The sequence below is a fragment of the Cervus canadensis genome, chromosome 24 (genome assembly GCF_019320065.1).
Source record: "Cervus canadensis isolate Bull #8, Minnesota chromosome 24, ASM1932006v1, whole genome shotgun sequence".
Taxonomy (NCBI): Eukaryota; Metazoa; Chordata; class Mammalia; order Artiodactyla; family Cervidae; genus Cervus; species Cervus canadensis.
The window spans coordinates 47541826-47569810 of record NC_057409.1 but is presented as its reverse complement, the minus strand read 5'-3'; the positions used below and the strand labels follow the sequence as shown (position 1 = coordinate 47569810).

At 37.0% G+C, this 27985-nt stretch overlaps 1 protein-coding gene across 5 annotated transcripts in view; it reads right to left on the bottom strand.

Annotated features, from left to right (window-relative positions):
• Positions 1 to 5933: 5933 nt before the first annotated feature.
• Positions 5934 to 27985, bottom strand: part of BOLL (boule homolog, RNA binding protein) — a 59412-nt gene continuing 37360 nt past the window's right edge. For 3 of the 5 annotated variants that reach the window (XM_043445957.1, XM_043445958.1, XM_043445960.1), the window contains 3 exons: positions 23251 to 23363; positions 21453 to 21551; positions 7230 to 7561 (listed from right to left, as the gene is read on the bottom strand). In XM_043445957.1, coding sequence (XP_043301892.1) covers positions 21473 to 21551; positions 23251 to 23363 — 192 coding nt within the window. In that variant the 3' untranslated portion in view covers positions 7230 to 7561; positions 21453 to 21472. Of the gene's footprint in view, positions 7562 to 21452; positions 21552 to 23250; positions 23364 to 27985 lie in introns of all 5 variants that reach the window. The other 2 variants (XM_043445959.1, XM_043445961.1) reach the window with 2 other exon arrangements.

Below are 27985 nucleotides of genomic sequence, written 5' to 3'. Positions count from 1 at the left end.
TAATTCTGAACCCATACAATCATTTCAGAGAAGGTTAAGCTAATATTCATTTTGGAACTTGACAAGTCTCTGATGTAACTATCTCTGAGAAAAGATATACTTACATTCTTTCACATAACCCTATTCAGGCAGACCTAATGATAAACTTGTCTTATTAGAACTGTATTTATTATCAATAAAGATAAGTCTTTTGAAACTGTATGACCTGAGATTAAATCATGTTAGTGAATACTATATGGTTGGCAACCTTTACCTAGGGCTTCCCCGGTGGCTAAGATGGTAAAGCATCCCACCCCAGTTCACTCCCTGGAGAATTCCAAGGACAGAGGAGCCTGGCAGACTATGGTCCATGGGGTCGCAAAGAGTCAGACACAACTGAGCGACTAACACTTTCTACCTTTACCTAGAGTGTATAGAGATGTTTGGTTTGAAAGATGTTTAATAAACAAAGTATACCAACAGGACGACTTACATGAAGAGATGATATTTAGAATTAATTTTGGATATTTTCCCTAACAGTCCATCATTTAGAAGAAAATCAGGGAAGCTGAATTCTCTGTAATGGATATACAAAATCTAAGCCAAGGTAATGATGATTTAGAAAGTAATTTTCAAGAAGCAGGTCAATAGATTAAAATGGTTTTAACTTCAAAAGTACTAATCTGTTAAAGTGTAAAACAAAATGTCTGTTTCATTATCTAGAGTTATACTTATGAGATTCTTTGAGGAAACAGGATAACCCTTTTGAAATCTAATAAGATACAGATTTACAAAAAGATGACTATTAACTAACATCCTTTCCAATTTGATCTGATCTTTAAGAATTAGACACAAGATAACTGTGCCTGACTATCATCTTTTAAAGTTTCCTTTTCTAATATTTATAATACATTAAGCAAAAGAAAGAAGAGGATAAAACATTCCATGTTCAAGCAAAAGCTGAGTTCTCTTTTTTCATACCTAGAAAATGATCACTGTTATAATTATGAACCATTATGAAAAACATGAAGCTTCAAGAGTACAAATGGGTTCAGAAATGGAAGAAGGAAAGCAGCTGTGAAAACGAAGAATGATACTCTCAAGTATCAATTAGTTATGTTGGATTCCTTTAGCCAATACATTGTTCCCCATATTGCTTGAATTTTTTCAAGCTACATTATCCTGTTGGAAATCCTCCATTGGTTGAATTTGCAGGTAAGGAACCAGGGGAGAATCATGGATACAAAATGTTGATGATGGAGGGCTGATTCATGCATTATACGCAAGTAGGTATGTGTGTGTGCACGCAGATGGAGGGCTGATTCATGCATTATACGCAGGTGGGGTGTGTGTGTGTGTGTGTGTGTGTGTAGATGGAGGGCTGATTCATGCATTATATGCAAGTAGGTGTGTGTGTGTGTAGATGGAGGGCTGATTCATGCATTATACGCAGGTAGGGTGTGTGTGTGTGTGTATGTGTAGATGGAGGACTGAGTAATGCATTTACGCAGGTAGGTGTGTGTGTGTGTATAGATGGAAGGCTGATTCATGCATTATACGCAGGTGTGTGTGTGCATGTAGATGGAGGGCTGATTTATGCATTATACACAGGTAGGTGTGTGTGTGTGTGTGTATGGAGGGCTGATTCATGCATTATAAGCAGGTAGGGGTGTGTGTGTGTGTGTGTAGATGGAGGGCTGATTCATGCATTATACACAGGTAGGTGTGTGTGTGTGTGTGTAGATGGAGGCTGATTCATGCATTATACGCAGGTGGGGTGTGTGTGTGTGTGTGTGTGTGTGTGTAGATGGAGGGCTGATTCATGCATTATACACAGGTAGGGTGTGTGTGTGTGTATAGATGGAAGGCTGATTCATGCATTATACGCAGGTGTGTGTGTGCGTGTAGATGGAGGGCTGATTTATGCATTATACACAGGTAGGTGTGTGTGTGTGTGTGTGTGTGTATGGAGGGCTGATTCATGCATTATAAGCAGGTAGGGGTGTGTGTGTGTGTGTGTAGATGGAGGGCTGATTCATGCATTATACACAGGTAGGTGTGTGTGTGTGTGTGTGTAGATGGAGGGCTGATTCATGCATTATACACAGGTAGGTGTGTGTGTGTGTGCAGATGGAGGGCTGATTCACGCATTATATGCAGGTAGGTGTGTGTGTGTGTGTGCACAGATGGAGGTCTGATTCATGCATTATATGCAGGTAGGGGTGTGTGTGTGTGTGTGTGTGTGTGTGTAGATGGAGGACTGATTCACACATTATACACAGGTAGGGGTGTGGGTGTGTGTATGTGTGTAGATGAATGGCTGATACATGCATTATATGCAGGTAGGTGTGTGTGTTTGTGTAGACGGGAGGGCTGATTCATGCATTATATGCAGGTAGGTGTGTGTGTGTGTGTGTTTGTGTAGATTGAGGGCTGATTAATGCATATACGCAGGTAGGGGTGTGTGTGTGTAGGTGGAGGGCTGATTCATGCATTATACGCAGTTAGATGTTTGTGTGTGTGTGTGTGTGCACAGATGGAGGTCTGATTCATGCATTATACGCAGGTAGGTGTGTGCGTGTGTGTGTAGATGCAGGGCTGATTCATGCATTATACGCAGGTAGGGGTGTGTGTGTGTGTGTGTGTGTGTGCAGATGGAGGGCTGATTCATGCATTATACACAGGTAGGTGTGTGTGTGTGTGTATAGATGGAGGGCTGATTCATGCATTATACGCAGGTAGGTGTGTGCGTGTGTGTGTAGATGCAGGGCTGATTCATGCATTATTACGCAGGTAGGGGTGTGTGTGTGTGTGTGTAGATGCAGGGCTGATTCATGCATTTTACTCAGGTAGGGGTGTGTGTGTGTGTGTGTGTGTGCGTGCAGATGAAGGGTTGATTCTGTGTATACGCAGGTAGGTGTGTGTGTGTGTGTGTGTGCAGATGGAGGGCTGATTCATGCATTATATGCAGGAAGGTGTGTGTGTGTGTGTGTAGATGGAGGGCTGATTAATTCATTATAGGCAGGTAGGTGTGTATGTGTAGATATGGAGAGCTGATTCACGCATTATAGGAAGGTAGGTGTGTGTGTCTGTGTCAATTTGTGCCCTTAATACCCAAGTTGTTTAAGCGTTAACTGTATTTTGAATTTTTCACTTGTAATTTTAGGGAAAATGAAAAAAGCACCGAAACCTATTAAAGACAGAGATCTAGAAAGAATATCATAAAACTTGATGCTAAGTAATGGGAGGAAAATAAATGCTAAAAACTTTGAGACATTTACTTTGAAGACTTTATACTTGACTTTCCTTAAATAACAAAATAAAACAAAAAAACCTACCATTTCCTGAAAAGTGTTAGTTTCTCCAGGAAAGAAAAACTCTCAGATATATATTTCACCCTCTCTAGTTCACAGAGAAAGAAATGAAGAAAAAAGTAAGAGGCTAGTAAAATAAATCTTTTTGGAAATCCTCCTTTAAGCCTAAGAGCATACTGGAATGTTATAGGTACATACATCTCAGGAGTGTGAAGTTCCCCCCAGGTTTTTCTGCTGAGGAGCAACAACCAACAAGTAAAAGGGCTGAAGTGAGGAAAAGACTTAGCAGGGGAGGGAGGGAAGGACTTTAGTCCCTACATATAGAGAGGCAGCTTCTTATACCCCCTTCTTTTCCAAGGGGGGAAAGTGCACCAAGATATTTATGACCTAGATCACTTTTAGAGAAATACTGAATGACCATTACTCATGGGTACACACCTTGACAGGAATGCAAAGCTGAGGTTACCATACAAGCTTCCCTCAGAAAATTATGCACTAAAATATTAGTAAATAATCAAGTATTAGCTTCTTTTAACTAAAAAAACACATATCAAATGGGGAAAACTGACAAATCAGTAAATGGAAAATTTTAATATTATGTTTTAAAATTAAGCCGGAAAAAAATAAAATAAAATAAGATAAAGCCGGAAGTCATTATGGTTATCAGTCACCAGCCTAAGTAGAATGTCTTAATGACTTACTGTGTATCTTTACTTTGATAAATTCAGGCTTGTCATTATATTAGTTGATACTATTTTAAGCATTATGCCTAAAAAGAATGATAATATGGGAAATCCTCAATCTGTTATTTCACTAGTTTGAAATCTACACCTTCTATTTTATACTTGCTGATCCTAACAGGTCAGAAAGCAGGTAACATCAAGATAACCATGAATCTAGTATATATAATAGAGAACTGAAGAAGTTATGTCACATGGAAAGGAGAAATAATGACAATTAAACAAGTGATCTTGAATGGTATTTGATTTCTGAGAGGAAGCAGGAGAATGCAGAAAGTAATTAGCAAATTTATGCAATACGTAAAAGCAGAGACAGGAACACACATAGCAGGTCCAATGAAAGCAATAACTTCAGCTGTTAACCAGAGAGTAGCACTCAACCTGCAAGTACAGAAGCTGACAGCAAGTATACTTTTAGGAATTTATGTACAGGAATGAAAGCACTGGATACAGCTGAAAGAAACAGTACCAACTGTGAATATTACATCCATTCTTTGGGTATCATTTGGCCCCTTCCCCCTGAAGTCTACAGGGATTTCAGAGTACAGTTTAGTCAAAGTATAGGTCCACAGTCAAGCAATTTACTATTTATGACAATAAGGCATGTTGAGGCATGGTATCAAAGTTGAACTGGACGTTCTCTGAAAATTTTTTCTAGTCCTTTGATTCTGTATTTTAATATTATTGAAGCACCAATTCTGGGAAAAATACACATAATTTTAGCATGACCCAAATTCATTATTTTATAGTTAAACATAGCATAAATCCAGGAAACACTCCTAACATATGGGAGTTATCATCTATAAATGTGTTTGAAAATAATGTAGTGCCATTATTGGCAGAAATTTATAAAACAATGTCATAAACTAAATCATATATCTTTTTCTAAGCTATCGTGAAATCAGTAGATAGGAAGTTCAAAGTCTTAATTTTCCAAGATGCTTTATCTTTTGCCATGCTACCATCTTTCTATCTCTGACGTATTAGAGATTTTGACAAAATAGGTTGTAAAGTTATTACCTTGTGATTCTGGTACAGGGACTGATATACATATTATTCGTTTCACTCTCAACCAGTGAACTGCAGCTGTCTTAAGGCTGATCTTTCACAATGGGTACTGCTACTGCTGCTAAGTCACTTCAGTCGTGTGACCCCATAGACGGCAGCCCACCAGGCTCCCCGATCCCTGGGACTCTCCAGGCAAGAACACTGGAGTGGGTTGCCATTTCCTTCTCCAGCGCATGAAAGTGAAAAGTGAAAGTGAAGTCGCTCACTCATGTCCGACTCTTCGCGACCTCATGGACTGCAGCCTACCAGGCTCCTCTGTCCATGGGATTTTCCAGGCAAGAGTACTGGAGTGGGGCGCCATTGCCTTCTCCCAATGGGTACTAAGGAAGTAAAAACTTCAAATTTATCTATAGAAGATATACTACAGGCTATGCTGCCAGGGAATTAGGATTTGGTGCTTTCACTGTTGTGACCTGGGTTTGACCTATGGTTGGGTAAATAACATCCAGCAAGCTGCATAGCACGACCAAAAAAAAAAACCTACAGAAAGGAAAAAAATAAGATGAGCTTTACTTAGTATATGTACGGACAATTTTCATCCTTCCAATCTGTCTGTTTTGAGAAAAACACATTTGGGCTACCAGGCTAGGCCATGAAGACGGTTGATGATATCCTCCATGTATTTAGGTTTCAGTAATTTCCACAGTTCTGATTAGCGTCTCAAAATGAAGCTAAATTCTGAGAAAATCTATATGTATGAATTATATGCATGTATATATATAGAAAATGTATGTGTATATACTTATTATGTATATATGTGTGTGCATACATATAACCTACTTAGCTCTGAAAAAACACATCTGGGTATGCATAATTATAAAAATTCCTTATCCAATAATGCATCATTAATTTTTATTAACAATCCAGGATTTGTTTAGCATCATGTTTAACATTTTGAAAGTCAAAACATTAACTTTTTTTTGTTCTCAAGGACAGTACTATTAAGAGAAGACCTCTAACACCAGTAGTTAGTACTTTTTACTTGTACAACGAAAAACTTTGAAATTTCATTGTGGGACTTAAGTCTTTTTACATTTCTAAAACCTGAGAGTAATTAATGTACATGGAATTCTCATATGCTAGTATATATTTCATATGGTCATGCTGTCTTCATGAAACCATTTGACTGGCGAGCATATTAATTATGGTTTCAAAAGAAACTCCCTATTTGACTCACCAGGAGAAACTTTTAAGGTCCTCGTCTTATTATTTCTGCTGCTGAGCATGGAATATATTTGTAGATGGAATAAGAAAGGAAAAGAGATTTATCTGGGTAATGCCAATATTTATGGCTTTACCTTCTTGTCGAAAATTAGGAGGTCAGTGAAAGAATTACAAATGGATTGAAGGTGGGTTTCTTCATACTAAAAATAAATTTTAGTGATAAAAACACGATTTATTCTATAACTTTTGAATAACAGCTTTTTCTCCTCACCTAGTTTCCAATTATATAATAAGAATTGGCTTTAAAATTATAATTTAATGTTTTTCTTTGGTGTAGGAAATAGATTTGCTTTTTATGGAAATAACTGTCCTCTTAAGAACACATATATAATTGAAAATATTGGTAAAATGTAAGAAAAGGTCAAAAGGTTAAAGCATTAAAAAAGCACCAAAATACAGAATAATATCAATGTAATAAGATCATGTCAGAGGTTAAGTCCTTCTTTTCATCAAAACAATTCTACTAAGTGATCCATATTATATAAAGTTTGGTACCAAATGGCTTATGTTATAGGAAGACTGGAGCATTATCTCAAATGTTAGGAGAAAAAATTTAATATAGTCAAATTAATCACATGAAAAGGCAAGAATACTGATCATGTTGATGGTATTTCTAACGTTTGGAAATGTTTTTAAAAAGGAGTATAAATACTACTAAAATTCTGAAAACCACGGTAGAAGCAAAATTAAAGAGCAGCAGTAACAAAAAATTAGACAAAAATGACAACATTGCCAAGTAGTAGAACTGATTCATTAAGATGAAATATATGATAAAAGGCACTAGAATTAGAAATGACTCTTATCCTAAATATTAAAATAAATACCAAAGAATATGAAATATAACTTCTAAAAGATTGAGAGGAAATGAAATAACACAAAGCAGAGAAAATGAAAGACACCTCACTATTCCCAATGTGGTTATTATTTATGGAATGGATAAAACACGTTGTAGAAAATGTCACTACAGTTAGATAAACACATTAAAAAATCAACATGCCACATTTACCTAAATAATTTTGTAGAACAGCTGAAAAAGCAAATTTCATCAAATTTAGACAGCTTATAGTGGAATAAATAAGTATGGTGAGGTATTAACTAACCCTAAGTTTCACAATGGGCAGCTTCTAGCCGGTTCATTGGAGCTGGGTCTCGGCCACACAAGGATCACTGGATAAGAAGTCAGCTGAGCTGGACTAGAGCTGCCCAATTGTCTTAATAATGAATGCTCCACACTGTCTGTTAAGTAAAGAGAAAGAGAATATAGATCAGAGACCCTGAATGAGAAAAAAAAAGATAAGTTAGAACAGATGAGTGCAGAACATCCATGAACATTTAATAAATACTCACAGAACATGTGGTACTAATTATACTATAGTGTTTAAGTAGAGATTAGGAGGGATCTAGAACTCAGGAAAGGCCTGCTCCCTGCTCTCTGAGAGCTTACAATCTACTTCACACAATCTTTAGTCTAGCATTATATTAATAGTATAAATGTTTCACATACGAAAACGAGAAAGAGGTCAACAGAGAAACAAATGAATTACAACATTTCTTCTATTTTGAAAATATTATTAAGTTTTAAAAACATATTTTTAAAAAATGAAGTAGAGGTTGCCAGAAGTCTATTTAGAAAGTTGTCTAAAACTTCCAAAGTACCATTCAAGTTAGCATTGGTAGAACAGGCACTTAAGATGCCTAAGTCATATAACAGAGAGTAATTCTGTGTATCTGTGTTATCCTGAGAATCTTTTTGTGTTAATATCAGTTTGGGCCAAAGAAACAACCTAGTTCCTGCTACATTTTTTTTGGCACTTTGAGCAAAGGTCTTTTCTTGATTTAGGGAACCAAGTTGTCCTACGACATATTTTTACATTGGGGATAGGCTCAAGTTTCCATATTCCAATTTCTTTAGAGCAGTACTACCTGACTGAAATTTCTATGTTGATGGAAACATTCTGTATCTACACTGTCAAATATGGTAGTCACTAACCACGTGGGGCTATTTAGCACTTCAAATGTGGTTTCAGCAAGTGGTGCTCGGAAAACCGGACAGGAACATGTAAAACAGTGAGATTACAATATTACATCACATCACATACAAAAATAAACTCAAAATGGTTTAAAGATCTAAATGTAAAATATGAAACCCTAAGACTTCTGTTAAGAAAACACAGGTGAAACACTCTTTTATATAAATCACAGCAATATTTTCTTGAATCAGTCTTCTAAAGCAAAATAAAAGCAAAAATAAACAAATAAGGTCTAATTAAAGACTTCTGCACAGCAAAGGAAACCATAAAACAAAAGCACAAACTACAGGATGGGAAGAATATATGGAAAAAATATATTTGTAAACAATGCAGCAGATAAGGGATTAATATCCAAAATATACAAACAGCTCATATAACTCAATATCAAAAACAATCTAATCAAAAACGAGTAGAAGACATGAACAGACATTTTTACAAAGAAGGCATACAGATGGCTAATATGTACACGAAAAGATGTTCAGCATCACTACTTATTAGAGAAACACAAATCAAAATCACAATGAGGTATCAACTAACACTTGTCAGTGAATGGTCATTATCAGCAAGTCTACAAATAAATGTTGGCAAGGGTGTGGAGAAAAGGGAACCTGCCTACACTGTTGGTGGGTTGTAAACTGGTGCAGTCACTATTGAAAACAGTACGGAGGTTCCTTAGGAAACTAAGAATAGAACTACTACATGATCCAGCAATTCTTCTCCTGGGTATGTATCTGGGGAAAAAAATAAAAGACACTAATTTGAAAAGATAAATGCACCCCAATGTTCATAGCAGCACTATTTACTATAGCCTAAAAACAATCCAAATGCCATTCAATAGAAAACCAGATTAATAAGATGTGAGATATATACATATCTCACATTACACACACACACACACAAACACACACAATGGAGTATTATTCAGCCACAAAAAAGAATGAAATATTGCGAGTTGTAGCAACATAGATTGACCTAGAGAATATTATTATGCTTAATGAGATGAGTCAAGACAGAAAAAGACAAACACAATATAATACCTCTTATATGTGGAATCTAAAAAAAATACAAATGAATATATAAAACAGAAACAGACTCACAGACAGAGAAAACAAACTTGTGGTCACCAAAGGGGTGAGGGAAGGAAGGATAGATCGGGGTGTGGAATTAGCAATATGAACTTCTGTATGTAAAATAGATACGCAACAAGGCTTTACCCTACAGTGCAGTGAATATCAGCTACTATCTTACAATAGCCTCTAATGGGAAATCTGCAACAGTACTGACTCAGTATGCTGTACACCTGAAACTAACATAGTGCTATAAACTAACTATACCTCAATTAACAAAAAGAAATGTGGCAACTGAGGAACTGAATTTTAAACTTCATTTAATTTTAATTTAATTTAAGATTGAAATTAGAATCTTGTGGCTAGTGGTTACCAGGTTGGGAACACCATGATTCTAGAGGTTCAAACCTGTCTGGTTTGCTAAACTATAGACAGGCCAGGTTTTCTCTGGTCTGTTCAATAGTGTCCAATACCACTTAAAATCATTCACTGCTATATTATCAGTGTCTAGAATATTGGTTAGCACATGACAGATGCTCAACAAATATTTGGTAAATGAATGAAATATACTGTGGTAATATACAGCTATTCATCCCTAAGCTACTACTCAGCTTACTGGTAATATGTCCTGGTTCTCTCATAAAAAATAGAGAAGTGAAGTTAAACTGTTCTCTGTATATGGAATTGCTTGATTGAAGGCTCAATATGCCTAGAGAGAACAAGAGTGGTGCTAATTCATTACGGCTCAAAGAAAAAAATTTAAGTAGTTATATATGAATAACACGTTGATAATTATGTGAATATTGAAGGAAGACTATGCAATGGCAAGGAATTTGGTAAGGATACAGATAAGAGTTGATGAGAATGAACACAGGGAAAAAACCCACCTCAGATAAAAAAACTAAATTCAGATTTTATGCATGACTAAAGGATGGAAACTGAAGGTAGAGAAGCCATGAATAAATATACAGTAATCTGGTTAGGCAATAGTAGGGCTTAGAAAAGGGATGTGACAGTGGAAAGAGAAATGAGTATATCATTTTTAGCAAGTTAGTGAACTGAAAAAAGGACACGAAACAGTATAAATAGATCATGTAGCTTAAACAGGTCAGAAAAATAACTGGTATTGTTTTGATTTCAGGGGATAAGTAAGATGGGCAAACTAACATAAAAGAGGTGAGGATCCTGAAAATAAAATGTAAGAAATTATATACTCATGATTTTCAGTTTGAGGAGGTAGTGAACATTCATACAGGTGGTGGTGTTTTAGAGTTAAAATAGGAAGAGAATCAAAGGACTAAGATCAGAGTCATTTTTAAAAACTACCAAAATGCAGAATAAAATTGATAACTCCCTTAGAAGACAACTTAGAGGGCAAAGAGAATCATGCCATGATTAGTTGGTAAAAGAGGAATATATATTTTGTTTTTTGAAAGAGACACTGAAATATCAAACACAGTGCAAAGAGAGCCACATATAAGAATGAGTAAAATCTGAGCACAGGCTAGTTGACAGTACTGAATTAAAGAGAATCTAAGAGGATAAGAACTAGGACAAAATCCTTGACGTTTGGCTGATAATCAGCAAATCTTCACAGTATATCTTAGATAAGTGCTTTGGCTCGATCTCAGTAATGAAGGAACAGTAATCTCTTATGAGTGAAAAAGATACCCCTAGACTCCTCCTTCATGCCTTTCCAAAGCAGACAAATTTAAAATATTGTTAGTGAAGTGTGGAATACAAAATCTATTGCTTATTATCCTGTGTCCTCAGAGTGGGGAAAGATGTTATTAAAAAAACTCAGGAAACAATTCTGTAAGGTATTAAGGTTTGATAAGTTGCATCTTATGTTATGAAAAGCAAGATGCCCATGTTTTGTGTTTTTGATGCCATGTTTTACATCTTCATGTTTATCCTTTCACTGTTTAATGTAACTATAAGTTGATTTTTACAATTTTTTGTCTTTTAGTACTAGCTTATTTAATTGGTCGCTCCACAGTGTTTACTATACATTTGCCTTTACTGGTGGACTTTTTCTTTCCTACAGATTCTTACTTCTTGTGGCCCTTTCCACTTAAAAAAGACCCTTTTAACATTCCTTTAAGGTTAGGTTTAGTATTGCTGAATTCTTTTAGTTTTTGGTTGTCTGGAAAATTACGTATCTCTTAGCTCAGTTGGTAAAGACTCTGCCTGCAGTGCAGGAGACCTGGGTTTGATTCCTGGGTCGGGAAGATCCCTGGAAAAGGAAATGGCAACCCACTCCAGTATTCTTGCCTGGACAATCCCATGGACAGAGAAGCCAGGCAGACTACAGTCCATAGGGTCGCAAGAGTGGACATGACTTAGCAACTAACCCCTCCCCCGCATCCTGCTCCCCTTCTATTCCAAATGATAATCTTGCTTGGTTGAGTGTCCTAGGTTGCAGGTTTTCCCCTTTCAGTACTTTGAACATATTATGCCACTCCCTTCTGGCCTGCACCATTTCTGCAGAGAAATCAGCTGATAGCCTTATGGGGGTTCCCTTGAACTGACTGTTTTCTTGCTGCCTTTGGAATCATCTCATTATCTTCCACTTTTGCCATTTTAATTATGATATACCTTGGTGTGGGTCTGTTTAGGTTCATTTTATTTGGGATCCTCTGTGGTTCCTATACCTGGACATCTGTTTCCTTCTTTAGATTTGGTAAGTTTCCAGCCATAATTTCATGTGGTATGCTTTCAACTCCTCTCTCCTATCTCCCTATAATGTGAATGTTTTCACACTTTATGTTATCCTAGAGGTCCCTTCAACTGTTCTCATTTTTAAAATTTGTGTTTCTTTTTGCTGTTCAGATGGAAGGATTTCCAGTATTTTACCTTCTAGATCACTTAGGCATCACCTAGTCTGCTGTGAACTCCCTCTAGTTGTTTTTCATTTGTCATATTCAGTTCTGATTCTTTTTCATATTTTCTAGTTCTTTGTTAGAATTGGCCCTGTGCTAATCAGTTCTTTCCTCTAATTCGGTTAGCATTCTTATTATTAATGCTCAAACTCTAATTCTGAGTTTGTCTTCTTAGACCCCAGGGCTGGGGATACCCACACTGTGGGCTGAACCTCACTCTCCAAGGAGTAAGTCTGTAATTCCTCTGAGCCTGTGTAATCCCTCTCCTCTTCCCTCTTCCCCTTCCAGGTGTGCAGGTCCTGACCTGATCATCTTCTCTTCCTACCTGATTTCATCTGGATCTTGGATTTTTCTTACAATCTTGGTTGTATTAATATAGCCGTCTTTCTGCCAGATGACTTAACAGTTTGTTTTCAGTGAGAACTGCTCCACATGTAGATGATCTCCTTTAGGATTTGTGGTGGGAAGTGAGCTCCACATTTTCCTACTCCACCATTTTGATCTCTCTTTGGGTTCTTTTAATCTAGGAACTCAGGTCATTAACTTCCTAGGGAATTTTCTTGTATTAATTTTTTTGCTAATTTTCTCCAAACCATTTTCTTTTTTTCCAGAATATTTGACTTCTTGAATTATCTTCTGATTTTATGCTTTTCTCTACTGTTACTCACCTCTGTCTTTAAAAAAATTTATTTACAACTTTTCTACAAATCTGAAATTATCAATATTTCAAAATACAAATCTAAAAAATATAAAAGACTAAGAGGTTTAGAAAAAACAGAAGTATTTTCCGGGATGACTATGCATGGACCACGTCTCATAAATTTTCTCTTATCTCTGAGAGGATATTATAGCTTCTTTGATTTTTTTTTTTGCTCCCTGAATTATATGTTTCTTTTGAATTCCTTTTTTTTTTTTCTGTTTGTTTTGGTCTCTCATTCTGAAGGCTTTCTTCTTCATTTATTTATTTACTTTTGACTGTGCTGGGTCTTTGTTGTGTGTGGGCTTTCATTGTTGTGGCTCACCGGCTTAGGTTCTGCATGTGGAATCTTCCCTGACCAGGGACTGAACTGGTGTCCCCTGCATTAGCAGGCAGATTCTTATCTACTGTACTACCAGGGAAGTCCTGAATGCTTTCTTCTAATGTGACTGCACATTCATATTTAATAAGGCAGACTAAAATTTGAATGGGAAGTTCTTTGTGAATGATAGGTTTGTCATTGAGCTTCACAGTAGGTATTTCAGAGGGCCAGTCAACTTTTTCTCAGTAGTACCAAGCAGGTAGTAACAACTACTTTAATTCTTTCCATTGTATTAACAGCTTCATACAGTGTTTAGTTTTACACTGGCTAGCAACTACTTCATTATTTCTGTTTTTTAGTTTGTAATTATTGGGAACATGGGATATATTTTTAAAAATTTATTTAATTTCCTCTTCTATAGTATCCTGTATACATAATACACATATATACTAATGATCCTTATCTTTGATGCAGTGTCATATTCAAGAAGTTTCTCAGTGTGTACTCTACTGTTTCAGTTCAGTTCAGTCGCTCAGTCGTGTCGGACTCTTTGCGACCCCGTGAACTGCAGCACACCAGGCCTCCCTGTCCATCACCAACTCCTGGTGTCCACCCAAACCCATATCCATTGCGTCGGTGAAGCCATCCAACCATTTCATCCTCTGTTGTCCCCTTCTCCTCCTGCCCCCAATCCCTCCCAGCATCAGGGTCTTTTCCAATGAGTCAGCTCTTCGCATCAGGTGGCCAAAGGATTGGAGTTTCAGCTTCAACATCAGTCCTTCCAATGAACACCCAGGACTGATCTCCTTTAGGATGGACTGGTTGGATCTTCTTGCAGTCCAAGGGACTCTCAAGAGTCTTCTCCAACACCATAGTTCAAAAGCATCAATTCTTCGGCGCTCAGCTTTCTTCACAGTCCAACTCTCACATCCATACATGACCACTGGAAAAACCATAGCCTTGACTAGACAGACCTTTGTTGACAAAGTAATGTCTCTGCTTTTTAATATGCTGTCTAGGTTGGTCATAACTTTCCTTCCAAGGAGTAAGTGTCTTTTAATTTCATGGCTGCAGTCACCATCTGCAGTGAATTTGGAGCCCCCCAAAATTAAGTCAGCCACTGTTTCCACTGTTTCCCCATCTATCTGCCATGAAGTGATGGGACCGGATGCCATGATCTTAGTTTTCTGAATGTTGAGCTTTAAGCCAACTTTTTCACTCTCCTCTTTCACTTTCATCAAGAGGCTCTTTAGTTCTTCTTCACTTTCTGCCATAAGGGTGGTGTCATCTGCATATCTGAAGTATTGACATTTCTCCCGGCAATCTTGATTCCAGCTTGTGCTTCCTCCAGCCCAGCGTTTCTCATGATGTACTCTGCATATAAGTTAAATAAGCAGGGTGACAATATACAGCCTTGACGTACTCCTTTTCCTATTTGGAACCTGTCTGTTCTTCCATGTCCAGTTCTAACTGTTGCTTCCTGACCTGCGGTCTCTCCATGACAATTCTAAAAATTGGTTTCATGAGTTTTTGATTCCCTTTATTATTCTCTGTCTCCTTTCAGGCTATCTATAGTTAGACCTATGCACAGTAAACAAAAATTTTTACCCTCCTGTATGTTTGGAGCTGTGAAGCACAGGTTTTTTTATGTTCCTGCTCTCAGAATGCAATACCCCTTTACAACTGTCCTCCTCTACCCTTAGGACCAGCTGAACATGAGGGAATTTCAATCTCTAATTGCTTTATAAGCAGTGTTAATGATACTGAAATAAGGAAATGGTTAGGAAGAAGATAGCAGTGGAATTTTTCTATAAAGTAGAGATAGTTGTTAATGTTTAGGTGAGTGCACATTATGGGCCTCTGAGCTAGAAACAGGTGGTGGTGTTAGGTAAAATCTCTTTTCAGTTTACTTTTGAATCATTTGGTCTTTTCAACAGGTAAGGTGGAACAGGTCTTTTTCATTCAAGCCCAATCAGTGCTTTAATTAGAAGAACTTCCTCATAGCCTGGCAACTGGTTAAATATCATCCTTAATATGAAATGTTTTCATGAATAGCTAGTATACTTCAGAGTTAAATAAAAAGAACATTTAAAGGTGAACTTCAAATTATAATTAACTCACTTTCCAGTATCTCAATTAAGCCTCATAAAAATAAACTTATTAGACATCTAAATTAATGCAAAAATGGAAAAACATCATAAGGAAATAGAGATACTTTATAATTCTCTACTTATACCCTTATTACCAAGGGATTTGATATTCATATTAAAAATTTTGAGTGCCCAAATAGACAATGATTTTCTTTTTGTTTCTTTGAAATTTTATTTTATTTTTGATTGGAGGATAATTACTTTATAATACTGTGATGGTTTTTGCCATACATCAACATAAATCAGTCATAGGTATACATGTGTTCCCCTCCCTCTTGAAACTACCTCCCACCTCACTCCCCATCCCACCCCTCTAAGTTGTCAAAGAGCACTGGCTCTGGGCTCCCTGCATCATACAGCAAATTCCCACTGGCTATCTATTTTACATATGGTAATGTTTACGTTTCAGCACTACTCTCTCAAAACATCCCACCCTCTCCTTCCCCCACTGTGTGCACAAGCCTGTTCTTTTATGTCTGTGTCTTCTTTGCTGCCCTGCAAATAGGTTCATCAGTACCATCTTTCTAAATTCCATATATATGCATTAATATATGATATCTGTCTTTCTCTTTCTGACTTACTTCACTCTGTATAATAGGCTGTAGGTTCATCCACCTCATAGAACTGATTCAAACGTGTTCTTTTTATAGCTGAGTAATATACCATTGTGTATATGTACCACAACTTCTTTATCTATTCATCTGCTGATGGACATCTAGATTGCTTCCGTGTCCTAGCTATTGTAAACAGTGCTGCAATGAACACTGGGGTACATTCTTTTTTGATTATGATTTCCTCAGGGTATGTGCCCATTAGCAGGACTGCAGGGTCATATGGTAATTTTATTCCTAGTTTTTAAAGGAATCTCTATACCGTTCTCCATAGTGGCTGTATCAATTTGCATTCTCACCAACAGTGCAAGAGGGTTCCCTTTTCTCCACACCTTTTCTAGTATTTACTGTCTGTAGAGTTTTTGATGATGGCCATTCTGCCTTTTTTTCTTTTATTCTTTTCTCCATTCTGCCTTTTGTTCCTTACTATAGTCTGGTTCAGCGGGATAATTTTGATATATGATTTTGCTTTACTGATTTTAAAAATTAATTCTGCATAAAAGATGTGACTCTGTTGAATCAGGGAATGATACGCTAATTAATGGGATTCCATGGTTGCTCAGACAGTAAAGAATCTGCCTACAATGCAGGAGACCCAGGTTCAATCCCTAGGTCAGGAAGATCTCCTGGAGAAGGGAATGGCTACACACTCCATTACTCTTGCCTGGAGAAGTCCAAGGATAGAGGAGCCTGGTGACTATAGTCCTTGGGGTTGCAAAAGAGCTGGACACGACTTGGCAACCAAATAACAACAACCCTAATTAATACCATATTAACCAACTAATTTCTATATTGGTCTGCTTTACAAAATTTTATTTGATTTTATAGAGTACAGTGACCTGTGGCTTACAGTCAATGAGTAGTTTGATAGTCATTTATACTGGTTAGACTTGTGCTCTGAATAAGGTCTCTATCTTATTAATTAGATTTGTTGTTTTAAGACAGCTTTGACATATGAAATTCTTCTTTTGTATGTATACAATTAACATAATTAAAATTATAATAATTAAGAGTTTTAAAAATGACTTACACTTTTAAAAACAATAAATTCTTTCAAAGAGTATTTCTGCTTTTCTATATTTTAAGTCAACAAGATTTTTGGTAAACCAGGGAAAATTTGCATAGGAAGAATAAAGGTTAATGTTGCAGATGTCAGTATTTTAATATTAGTCTACTGTAATAAATTTTAGGATAGGATTGTCTCCTATTGATTTAACATTTGTAGATTAATATTTCTATATTATAATACAAGTATATTATAAACAAAAATAGATAATTTTCCACACAGTAAAACTTGTACAGTGAAGTATTTCTACAAAGTTGCATAGTTTTAGAAAACTATAGAACTGGACTTTCTGTTCCTGAATGGGGCACCATTTTCTATTGAGTGCCATAAAATCACCTAAAGAATATTGAGTATAAGATACATAGAACATTCAACCATGAAAGATAAAACAGGATGTACAAAACTATACAAAACCCCTGTGTTTCAGTTTTGATTCTGAAGTTTATTTAATTGAATTTTCTCTTTTTTTCCCTTTATCTCTAAAAAAAGAGAATTTGTGGGTTTTTTTCTGCTCCTTAACTCAGGCTTCCTATGATCCTGCAGCTCTAAATTAAAAACAAAACTTGCCAGGGACTTTCCTGGTGGTCTAGTGGTTAAGATTCTGTGCTTCCAATGAGGGGGGGAGTGAGTTTGATCCCTGATCAGGGGGACTAAGATCCTATGTGTGGCACAGCCAAAGAATAAAAGTAAATAAGTAAATAAAAATAAAACATGCCAAATCCCATAAATTCTGAGATGAACATCTTTTCATGTTTCAAAAACCCTGCATCAGGATACATGGTTTTCTTTTTTCATAGTGATATATAAAATGATAATCCATGATAGCTCAGATTTGAGGACATCTAATTACAGTTGTGTGAGATGTGGGCTTTGGAGTAAGCTAGTTAACTACAACAGTTCATAGCTCTTCAACTCTTACCAAGTCCTGAAATCTTAACTTTGCAGTACCAAAATCTTCCCTAGGCTGTATCCCATGTGATAACCAGAATTACTGTAAGCCTTACCAAGATGGATTAAGTAAAAATAGAAACAAGTCAGTGATTGTGTTCCCCTCTAGCCTGTGATATAGTAGGGCAAAGATCTAAGATAGGATAGAAAGGGTAAAGTTCCTCTTAGCAGCATTTCTCTAGTCATGCAACAGGCAAGTTTCTGATTCCAGTTTTATGCTTATATGCACAAAGAAAGGTATTTATTTATACCTCTGTTATGATTTATATTCAACATTTATATAATTTTATATAATAAAGAGTAAGATAACATTTTCTCTGCACAATTTCTGCATTTCCTAGTCACACATTTAAGAAAATATAGAAAAGGATACACTCTTAAACTAGAAGAATAAAACTTTAAATCAAGAATATTTGACATTTATATTGTTTAGAAATTTCTCCTCTCTACCACTCTATCCTCTATTGGAATTATTCAACAAGTACAACTTCAATCATTTGTATGTATATATATATATATATATATTACACACACACACATATATAAAATGTGTGTGTGTGTAATATATAATCTGCAACTGATTATCTAATATGGCATAGCTATTTTAATTTTAAGAGAGGTATATCTGGAGAAAGTACCAACATTATAAGTTTGCTTTAGATGATTTTGATCCTATGATGAACTTCCTATAAATAACATTTACTAACACTTTAGGCTTTGGCACTAGGTCAAAATTATGGTTTTAATTCATGTTTGTAGTTCAGTAGCAACATCAATGAAGAAATGCAGTAAAGGGGAGAGGGGATATCAAAGACTGTGGAGGCTCCTTAAAATAGACTGAGTTCCAATATATGGGATGGGTCAGAAGCAAAAATATGAGTGGGAAATAGCTAACCTCCATCATTTTATTGTAAAGAATATACTGCAAGCAAGAGTCATACTTCCATCATAACAGTTAATCAGTTTGGGTTCTTTACTAGATATAGTCACTTTTCCCAAAAGTGAAGATGCAAGAGTTTCAATAAGAACCTAGGTCACATGGGAAGAAGCAGGATAAGGCAGTTGAAATATACTAAATATATAAAGGGATCTAACTACATTACCACTCTTGGCCTGGATCTAATTTAGGATGCATGAGCACAATTCCCAAACTGGGAGAGTAGATCACTGTAACTATTTTCATTTCCCCGTAAACGTTACACGTCACTAATGTAATAAAACTCTGGATATATGGAATATCTAGGCAAATTACAGACAGTAGATTAGAAGTTAACAGGGACTGGAGAGAGAGAAGAGAAAGTTATTGCTTAATGGGTACAGAGTTTCTATTTGGAGTGATGACAAAGTTTGGAACTAGATATTGGTGACTATAGTTGCATAGCAATGTGGATATAATTAATACCACTTAGTTGTATATTTAAAAATGGAAGATCTTAAGTCATATATGTTTTATTCTCCAGTAAATGAAAACTTTTGACCATGTGTGGTTTATAACTTCTTCAAAACTAACAGAAGTGAAGTGAAGTCAAAGTTGCTCAGTCCTGTCCAACTCTTTGTGACCCCATGGACTGTAGCCTGCCACGCTCTTTTGTTCATGGAATTCTCCAGGCAAGAATACTAGAGTGGGTACCTATTTTCTTCTCTAGAGGATCTTCCCAACCCAGGGATTAAACTCAGACCTCCTGTATTGCAGGCGAATTTTTTTTTTTTCCCATTTATTTTTATTAGTTGGAGGCTAATTACTTTATAATATTGTAGTGGTTTTTGCCATACATTGACATGAATCAGCCATGGATTTACAAGTATTCCCCATCCCGACCCCCCCTCCCGCCTCCCTCCCCACCCCACCCCTCTGGGTCTTCCCAGTGGACCAGCCCCAAGCACTTGTCTCATGCATCTAACCTGGGCTGGTGATCTGTTTCACCCTTGATAATATACATGTTTCGATGCTGTTCTCTCTAAACATCCCACCCTCGCCTTCTCCCACAGAGTCCAAAAGTCTGTCCTGTACATCTGTGTCCCTTTTTCTGTTTTGCATATAGGGTTATCGTTACCATCTTTCTAAATTCCATATATATGCGTTAGTATACTATATTGGTCTTTTTCTTTCTGGCTTACTTCACTCTGTATAATGGGCTCCAGTTTCATCCATCTCATTAGAACTGATTCAAATGTATTCTTTTTAATGGCTGAGTAATATTCCATGGTGTGTATGTCCCACAGCTTCCTTATCCATTCGTCTGCTGATGGGCATCTAGGTTGCTTCCATGTCCTGGCTATTATAAACAGTGCTGTGATGAACACTGGGGTGCACGTGTCTCCTTCAGATCTGGTTTCCTCGGTGTGTGTGCCCAGAAGTGGGATTGCTGGGTCATATGGCAGTTTTATTTCCAGTTTTTTAAGAAATCTCCACACTGTTCTCCATAGCGGCTGTACTGGTTTGCATTCCCACCAACAGTGTAAGAGGGTTCCCTTTTCTCCACACCCTCTCCAGCATTTATTGCTTGTAGACTTTTGGATAGCAGCCATTCTGACTGGCGTGAAATGGTACCTCATTGTGGTTTTGATTTGCATTTCTCTGATAATGAGTGATGTTGAGCATCTTTTCATGTGTTTGTTAGCCATCTGTATGTCTTCTTTGGAGAAATGTCTGTTTAGTCCTTTGGCCCATTTTTTGATTGGGTCATTTATTTTTCTGGAATTGAGCTGCAGGAGTTGCTTGTTTATTTTTGAGATTAATCCTTTGTTGCTTCATTTGCTATTATTTTCTCCCATTCTGAAGGCTGTCTTTTCACCTTGCTTATAGTTTCCTTTGTTGTGCAAAAACTTTTAAGTTTCATTAGGTCCCATTTGTTTAGTTTTGCTTTTATTTCCAATATTCTGGGAGGTGGGTCATAAGAGGATCCTGCTGTGATTCATGTCAGAGAGTGTTTTGCCTATGTTCTCCTCTAGGAGTTTTATAGTTTCTGGTCTTACATTTAGATCTTTCATCCATTTTGAGTCTATTTTTGTGTATGGTGTTAGAAAGTGTTCTAGTTTCATTCTTTTACAAGTGGTTGACCAGCACCACTTCTTTACCATCTGAGCCATCAGGGAAGCCCTTTTCATTACCCTAAATAGAAACTCTGTACTGATTAAGCATTAACTTTCTATTCTTCTCTCTCCCCCAAAGTAACAGAAATTATAGCCAATTTAGAACTGTATTTCCTTCATATGAAAGAATTCATTAATTCTGTACTTTAGATCACAAATGAGATATAAATATCCAAAGTTGTTTCTTTTCAGAAGAGAATTTGGAAAATGTGATATATGACTTAAGAACAACAACAAAAAAAATCAAAACAAGCTTCTTACTTTGATTGGTTCAGGTTGCATCACTGGTGCAGGCATAGCAATGGCACTTGAAGCATAAACCTGGTGATATGTTGCTTGAACTCCATGATCAGAATAAGGCTAAAATTAAAAAAAAGAAAAAAATATTGCTTTTCATTAATTAAAAATACTTATTCAGTATTACAATTTTCTAGGCATTTTGCTACACAATGGAGAAACACAGATGAGAAACACATTCTCTATCTTTAATTATAGACTGATCTGGGACAGACTAGTCAAAATGGATGACATTTTGCATAGAGATGTATGGGGAAAAGGAAGTCCTATGACACATGAATAGGGATGCATGGGGAAAAGAAAACAATGTAGCTTTAGAAAATTGGGGAGGTGGTCAGGGGACGTTTTCTAGTGGAGTTTATGCTAGCATTTGAAAAACTAGGGAACAAGGTAGGAGTAGTATACGCAAAGGTAGAGGCAACTATATCTGTGTATGCTGTTTGGTATTGCTGGAAGGAAGGACACACACTGACTGACAGCTGAAAGGTGAGGCGGGAGAGGAGCAGACAGGAAAGAGATCACGTAAAAGCAGATTAATGGCTTGTCCAACAGATGGTGGCACCATTCACTGATATATGGGATAAAAGAAAAGCAAGTTTGATGTTTGTGTAATTGTGTGGAGGTTAGAGAGAGGTTAAGTTTGTAACACATAAAATTTGAGGTATTCGTAGGAGTTCTGTTACATGTCAATCAAAAGCTGGATGGCTCTAAAGAAGCACTAACAAAAATGTGAACTAAATGTTAATTATAATTCAGATAGAAGGTACAAACTTCCAGTTATAGCTAAGTAAGTACTAGGGCTGAAATGTACATCATGATAAATATAATTAACACTGCTGGATGTTATATAGGAAAGTTGTCAAGAGAGTAAATCCTAAGACTTCTCATCACATACAAATTTTTTCCTATTTCTTTAATTTTGTATGTGATGATGGGTGTTCACCAAGCTTGTTGTGATAATCATTTAGTGATATGTATGAATCAAATCATTATGCTGTACATCTTAAGCTTACACACTGCTGTATGTCAATTATACCTCAATAAAACTGAAAAATTTCCAGTAGCCATGTTAGAAAAGTAAAAAGAAACAAATAAAATTAATTTCCAGTAATAGATTTTATTTAAACATATTAAGAATATATCAGAGTGTACTCAACATAAAGTCAGTGATAAATTTTTTTTTCAGTTATAAATTTTACATTCATTTTTCACACTATGTCATTAAAACTTGGTGTGTATTTTGCACTCACAAGACACCTCAATTTTTTTTTTTTTATTAGTTGGAGGCTAATTACTTCACAACATTTCAGTGGGTTTTGTCATACATTAATATGAATCAGCCATAGATTTACATGTATTCCCCATCCTGATCCCCCCTCCCCCCTCCCTCTCCACCCGATCCCTCTGGGTCTTCCCAGTGCACCAGGCCCGAGCACTTGTCTCATGCATCCCACCTGGGCTGGTGATCTGTTTCACCATAGATAGTATACATGCTGTTCTTCTGAAACATCCCACCCTCACCTTCTCCCACAGAGTTCAAAAGTCTGTTCTGTATTTCTGAAGACACCTCAATTCTGACTAGCCACATTTCAATAGCTACAGGTGGTAATGGCTACTGTTGTAGTGAACAGTGCAGGTCTAAAATTCAGAAGTGAGGCTGGGGCTAGAGACAGGAGTATGGATGATAACATCAGAGTGAGCATGTAGGGTGAAAGACTGAAGAATCAAAAAAGAAATCATGGGGAGAAAAAGATCAGCTTACGTAGGAAGATAAGAGGAGGTAAAAGGATTGCCAGAAGAGAGCAGTATCATGGAAGCCAAAGGCAGGAAGAATTTCAAGGAGTATATCCAATGTCTCTGAGAGGTCAAGTAAGACTGAAAAGAAAAGGAAAATATTTGGCAATTAGGGAGTCACTAAGGACCTTTATCAAAGTATCTTCAGCAGAAGGTAATGAAGCAGACTTTAGCAGGTAAGGGGAGAACAGGTAGTCAGGCAGTGGAAATATTAAATGTAGACTACTTTTTGTAAGGGCTCCCCAGGTGGCTCAGTGGTACAGAGTCTGCCTGTCAACACAGATGACGCAGAAGAGCTGGGTTCCACCCGTGGGTCAGGATGATCCCTTGGAGGAGGAAATGGCAACCCACTCCAGTATTCTTGCCTAGAAAATCCCATGGACAGAGGAGGCTGGCAGGCTACAGTCCACAGGGTTGCAAAGAGTGGGACACAACTGAACATGCACTTTTTTCAAGCTTGGCTTTGAAAGGTAGAAGAGAATAAGGGCATTGGTGGGGGTGCGTCACAGGATAGTAACTGTCTCCTACCAGGTGCTGGGCACTATAGCAAGAACCTTGTATACAACAACTCTCATCTTTGCATCAATCCTGCAAAATAGATTTTCCTAATGTCTTTATTATATTAATGTAGATATTATGAAACCAACACTGTGAAGAGTTAAGTAATTACTCAAAGTAACATACTAGCAAATACTAGGTAAAGCTCTGAACCAATGGAGAGAAAATGTCTTAAAATACATAAGGAAAGAAGGAATGAGGTGGAATGAGGTCCCTGAGGAGTACAGAAGTTACAGTTTCAAGAGCAAAGAGTAGAAATAACTTTGAACAAGACAGGTTACTAAAAAAATGTAAGAAGCTAAGTATGAGTTATGAGTCAGGTCAGTTTGTATGTTGGGGGCTGGAAGCTGAGTTGGTTTCCACAAAGTGGTTTCTACTTATTCTGTGAAGTAGAAGGCACTATATTCTAAGAGTGAAGGGGGAAATAGTCATTGAAATAAGTGAGAAATAATTTTAATTTATTTTTATATTTTAGGAGAGCTAACTATCAAACTCATAAGAACAAGCCCTGTATTTTTTAACTTGAGGAAAAAACACTTAAAATATAAACCACCTGGGCTGGTGATCTGTTTCACCATAGATAGTATACATGCTGTTCTTTTGAAACATCCCACCCTCACCTTCTCCCACAGAGTTCAAAAGTCTGTTCTGTATTTCTGTGTCTCTTTTTCTGTTTTGCATATAGGGTTATCGTTACCATCTTTCTAAATTCCATATATATGTGTTAGTATGCTGTAATGTTCTTTATCTTTCTGGCTTACTTCACTCTGTATAAGGGGCTCCAGTTTCATCCATCTCATTAGGACTGGTTCAAATGAATTCTTTTTGACGGCTGAGTAAAATTCCATGGTGTATATAAACCAATCCATTCAACTAATTTATATATTAGACATATATCTTTTGCCAGAAACAATATTAAATTAAAAATATGCTTAAATCATTGTGTATTGAAATATCATAAAAATTAATGGCATGGCACAAGTTGTAAGTTAACACGTAATATTTCCAGAAAAATATTATTAGATTCCACTAAACAGTGAAACATAACTTGGTAAGTTATCTGATGTCGACATCAAGACTATGGTTCAGTACCGATAATGGCTAAAAACATAATGTAAAAGCATTCTTAACTCACTGTCACCCTCCTTGAAAATCAGAAAACAATGAAAAGAACAAAAGATAGATTTTAAAAATGCCATCATCAAGTAAACACGGACGTGCTCATGAATCCCAAATGACAAGGTAGTTTAGTTCAGCTCAGTTCAGTCGCTCAGTTGTGTCTCTTTGTGACCCCATGAACCGCAGCAAGCCCAGGCCTCCCAATCTATCACCAACTGCCAGAGTCTATCCAAACCCATGTCCATTGAGTTGGTGATGCCATCAAACCATTTCATCCTCTGTCGTCCCCTTCTCCTCCTGCCCTCAATCTTTCCCAGGATCAGGGTCTTTTCAAATGAGTCAGCTCTTCGCATCAGGTGGCCAAAGGATTGGAGTTTCAGCTTCAACATCAGTCCTTCTAATGATCACCCAGGGCTAATCTCCTTTAGGATGGACTGGCTGGATCTCCTTGCAGTCCAAGGGACTCTCAAGAGTCTTCTCCAACACCATAGTTCAAAAGCATTAATTCTTCAGTGCTCAGCTTTCTTCACAGTCCAACTCTCACATCCATACATGACCACTGGAAAAACCATAGCCTTGACTAGACAGACCTTTGTTGACAAAGTAATGTCTCTGCTTTTTAATATGCTGTCTAGGTTGGTCATAACTTTCCTTCCAAGGAGTAAGTGTCTTTTAATTTCATGGCTGCAGTCACCATCTGCAGTGAATTTGGAGCCCCCCAAAATTAAGTCAGCCACTGTTTCCACTGTTTCCCCATCTATCTGCCATGAAGTGATGGGACCAGATGCCATGATCTTAGTTTTCTGAACGTTGAGTTTTAAGCCAACTTTTTCACTCTCTCTTTCACTTTCATCCAGAGGCTCTTTAGTTCTTCTTCACTTTCTGCCATAAGGGTGGTGTCATCTGCATATCTGAAGTTATTGATATTTCTCCCGGCAATCTTGATTCCAGCTTGTGCTTCCTCCAGCCCAGCATTTCTCATGATGTACTCTGCATATAACTTAAATAAGCAGGGTGACAATATACAGCCTTGATGTACTCCTTTTCCTATTTGGAACCTGTCTGTTCTTCCATGTCCAGTTCTAACTTGCTTCCTGACCTGCATACAGGTTTCTCAAGAGGCAGGTCAGGTGGTCTGGTATTTCCATCTCCTTCAGAATTTTCCACAGATTATTGTGATCCACACAGTCAAAGGCTTTGGCATAGTCAACATAGCAAAAATAGATGTTTTTCTGGAACTCTCTTGCTTTTTCGATGATCCAGCGGATGTTGGCAATTTGATCTCTGGTTCCTCTGCCTTTTCTAAATCCAGCTTGAACATCTGGAAGTTCACAGTTCACGTATTGCTGAAGCCTGGCTTGGAGAATTTTGAGCATTACTTTATTAGCGTGTGAGATGAGTGCAACTGTGTGGCAGTTTGAGCATTCTTTGGCATTGCCTTTCTTTGGGATTGGAAAGAAAATGGACATTTTCCAGCCCTGTGGCCACTGCTGAGTTTTCCAAATTTGCTGATATATTGAGTGCAGCACTTTCACAGCATCATCTTTTAGGATTTGAAATAGCTCAACTGGAATTCCACCACCTCCACTAGCTTTGTTCGTAGTGTAGAAAGCCTGCCAAATGCTATGCAATTTGCACCAATATAAGGGAGGATTCGGAAGCCTGAGGAAGGTTATAGATTTCCCTGAAAGGCCTATTTAAAGACTCTTTAGAGTCTCAAGTGTAGGGGTGTGTCAGACCAAGGCAGAAGCAGGAAAGATCTCCCACAGAGAGGGAGAAATCATATTTTCACTATTTTGTGGTCTACTACCTGGTATTATAGCTGAGGAACACTGCTGGAGATGAAGAAGGGTGAGAGTGGAAAGTGAAGTAACACTTACTACACCTTCATACAGAAAATCTCTGAAAAAAGAGACTTTGCCAGGAGCCAAATGAACTCCAGAATGCTTAAAAACTCAGGGAAGAACATCTCAAGCAGGCAACATAACAGACTTGGTGGTAGGATGTTTGAGTCAACAGAATGCTTCTCCCACCTTGTATTTCAGCAAAAAGCTGGTCTCATTTAAAGATAAGATGGGAAGGAAAAGTAAGCAACCTTAGGACTCTTCTCATTGTCTCCAACTTTATCAAGGGAAAAGCAAAAAGGGGAAAAAAGAAAAAGATGAGAAATCATCCCAGAAAATAGTAGAAAAGTTCAGATAAATAAAATTCTTTTGATCTTAAAGAAATTACAATAACATGATCGCTAAAAAAGAGCTTCAAAAAGAGATTTTAAGCCAACAGACAGCATTTACAGGCAATGATGTGAGCAAAGTGGCAGTTTGGGATAAAAAGAAGATAAAAATAAAACAGCAATAAAAGCTTCATTAGTCATAAGAAAAAGCAGACTAAAAACAATGAAAAATATTCATGACTGTCTCAATAAGCATATAAAACATTAAAAATTACCATGATAAAAGAAATTATCTCAGAGATGATGGATATGAAAGATAAAAAGAGATCTCAACATATGCATAAATGGTATTCCTGAAGAAGAAGTAAAAGAACTGGAATACAAAAATTTTTTTTCAAAGTTCTAACAGGAAAAAAGAAGCCCGGAAATAAAAACTAGTCTGGGAATCAAAGAAGCAAACTGTGTCCCAGGAAAAATATTTTAAAGACTGACAAGACATATCCTGGTAAAGTGATTTCAAGTTAAGACAGACTTTTCAGGCACACAGGAAGAAAAAGCAAATTACGTATAAGAGGGAAAGTCAGGCTGGCTTCAAACTTCTTTACAACTATACGCAACACCAGAAAAGAGTAGATTAGACGTTATAAGAGAAAAAAGCATTGTTATGGGTTGAATTGTGTTCTCTGAAGACTTCTGTGTTGAAGTCCTAACCACTATGTCAGAGACTGACCTTATTTGGAGAGAGGGTCTTTACAGAACTGAGCAAACTGGTATGGTCATTAGGGTGGAACCTTACCCAAAATGACTGGTATCTTTATAAAACTGGGAAGCTTGGACACAGAGACAGGAAGGA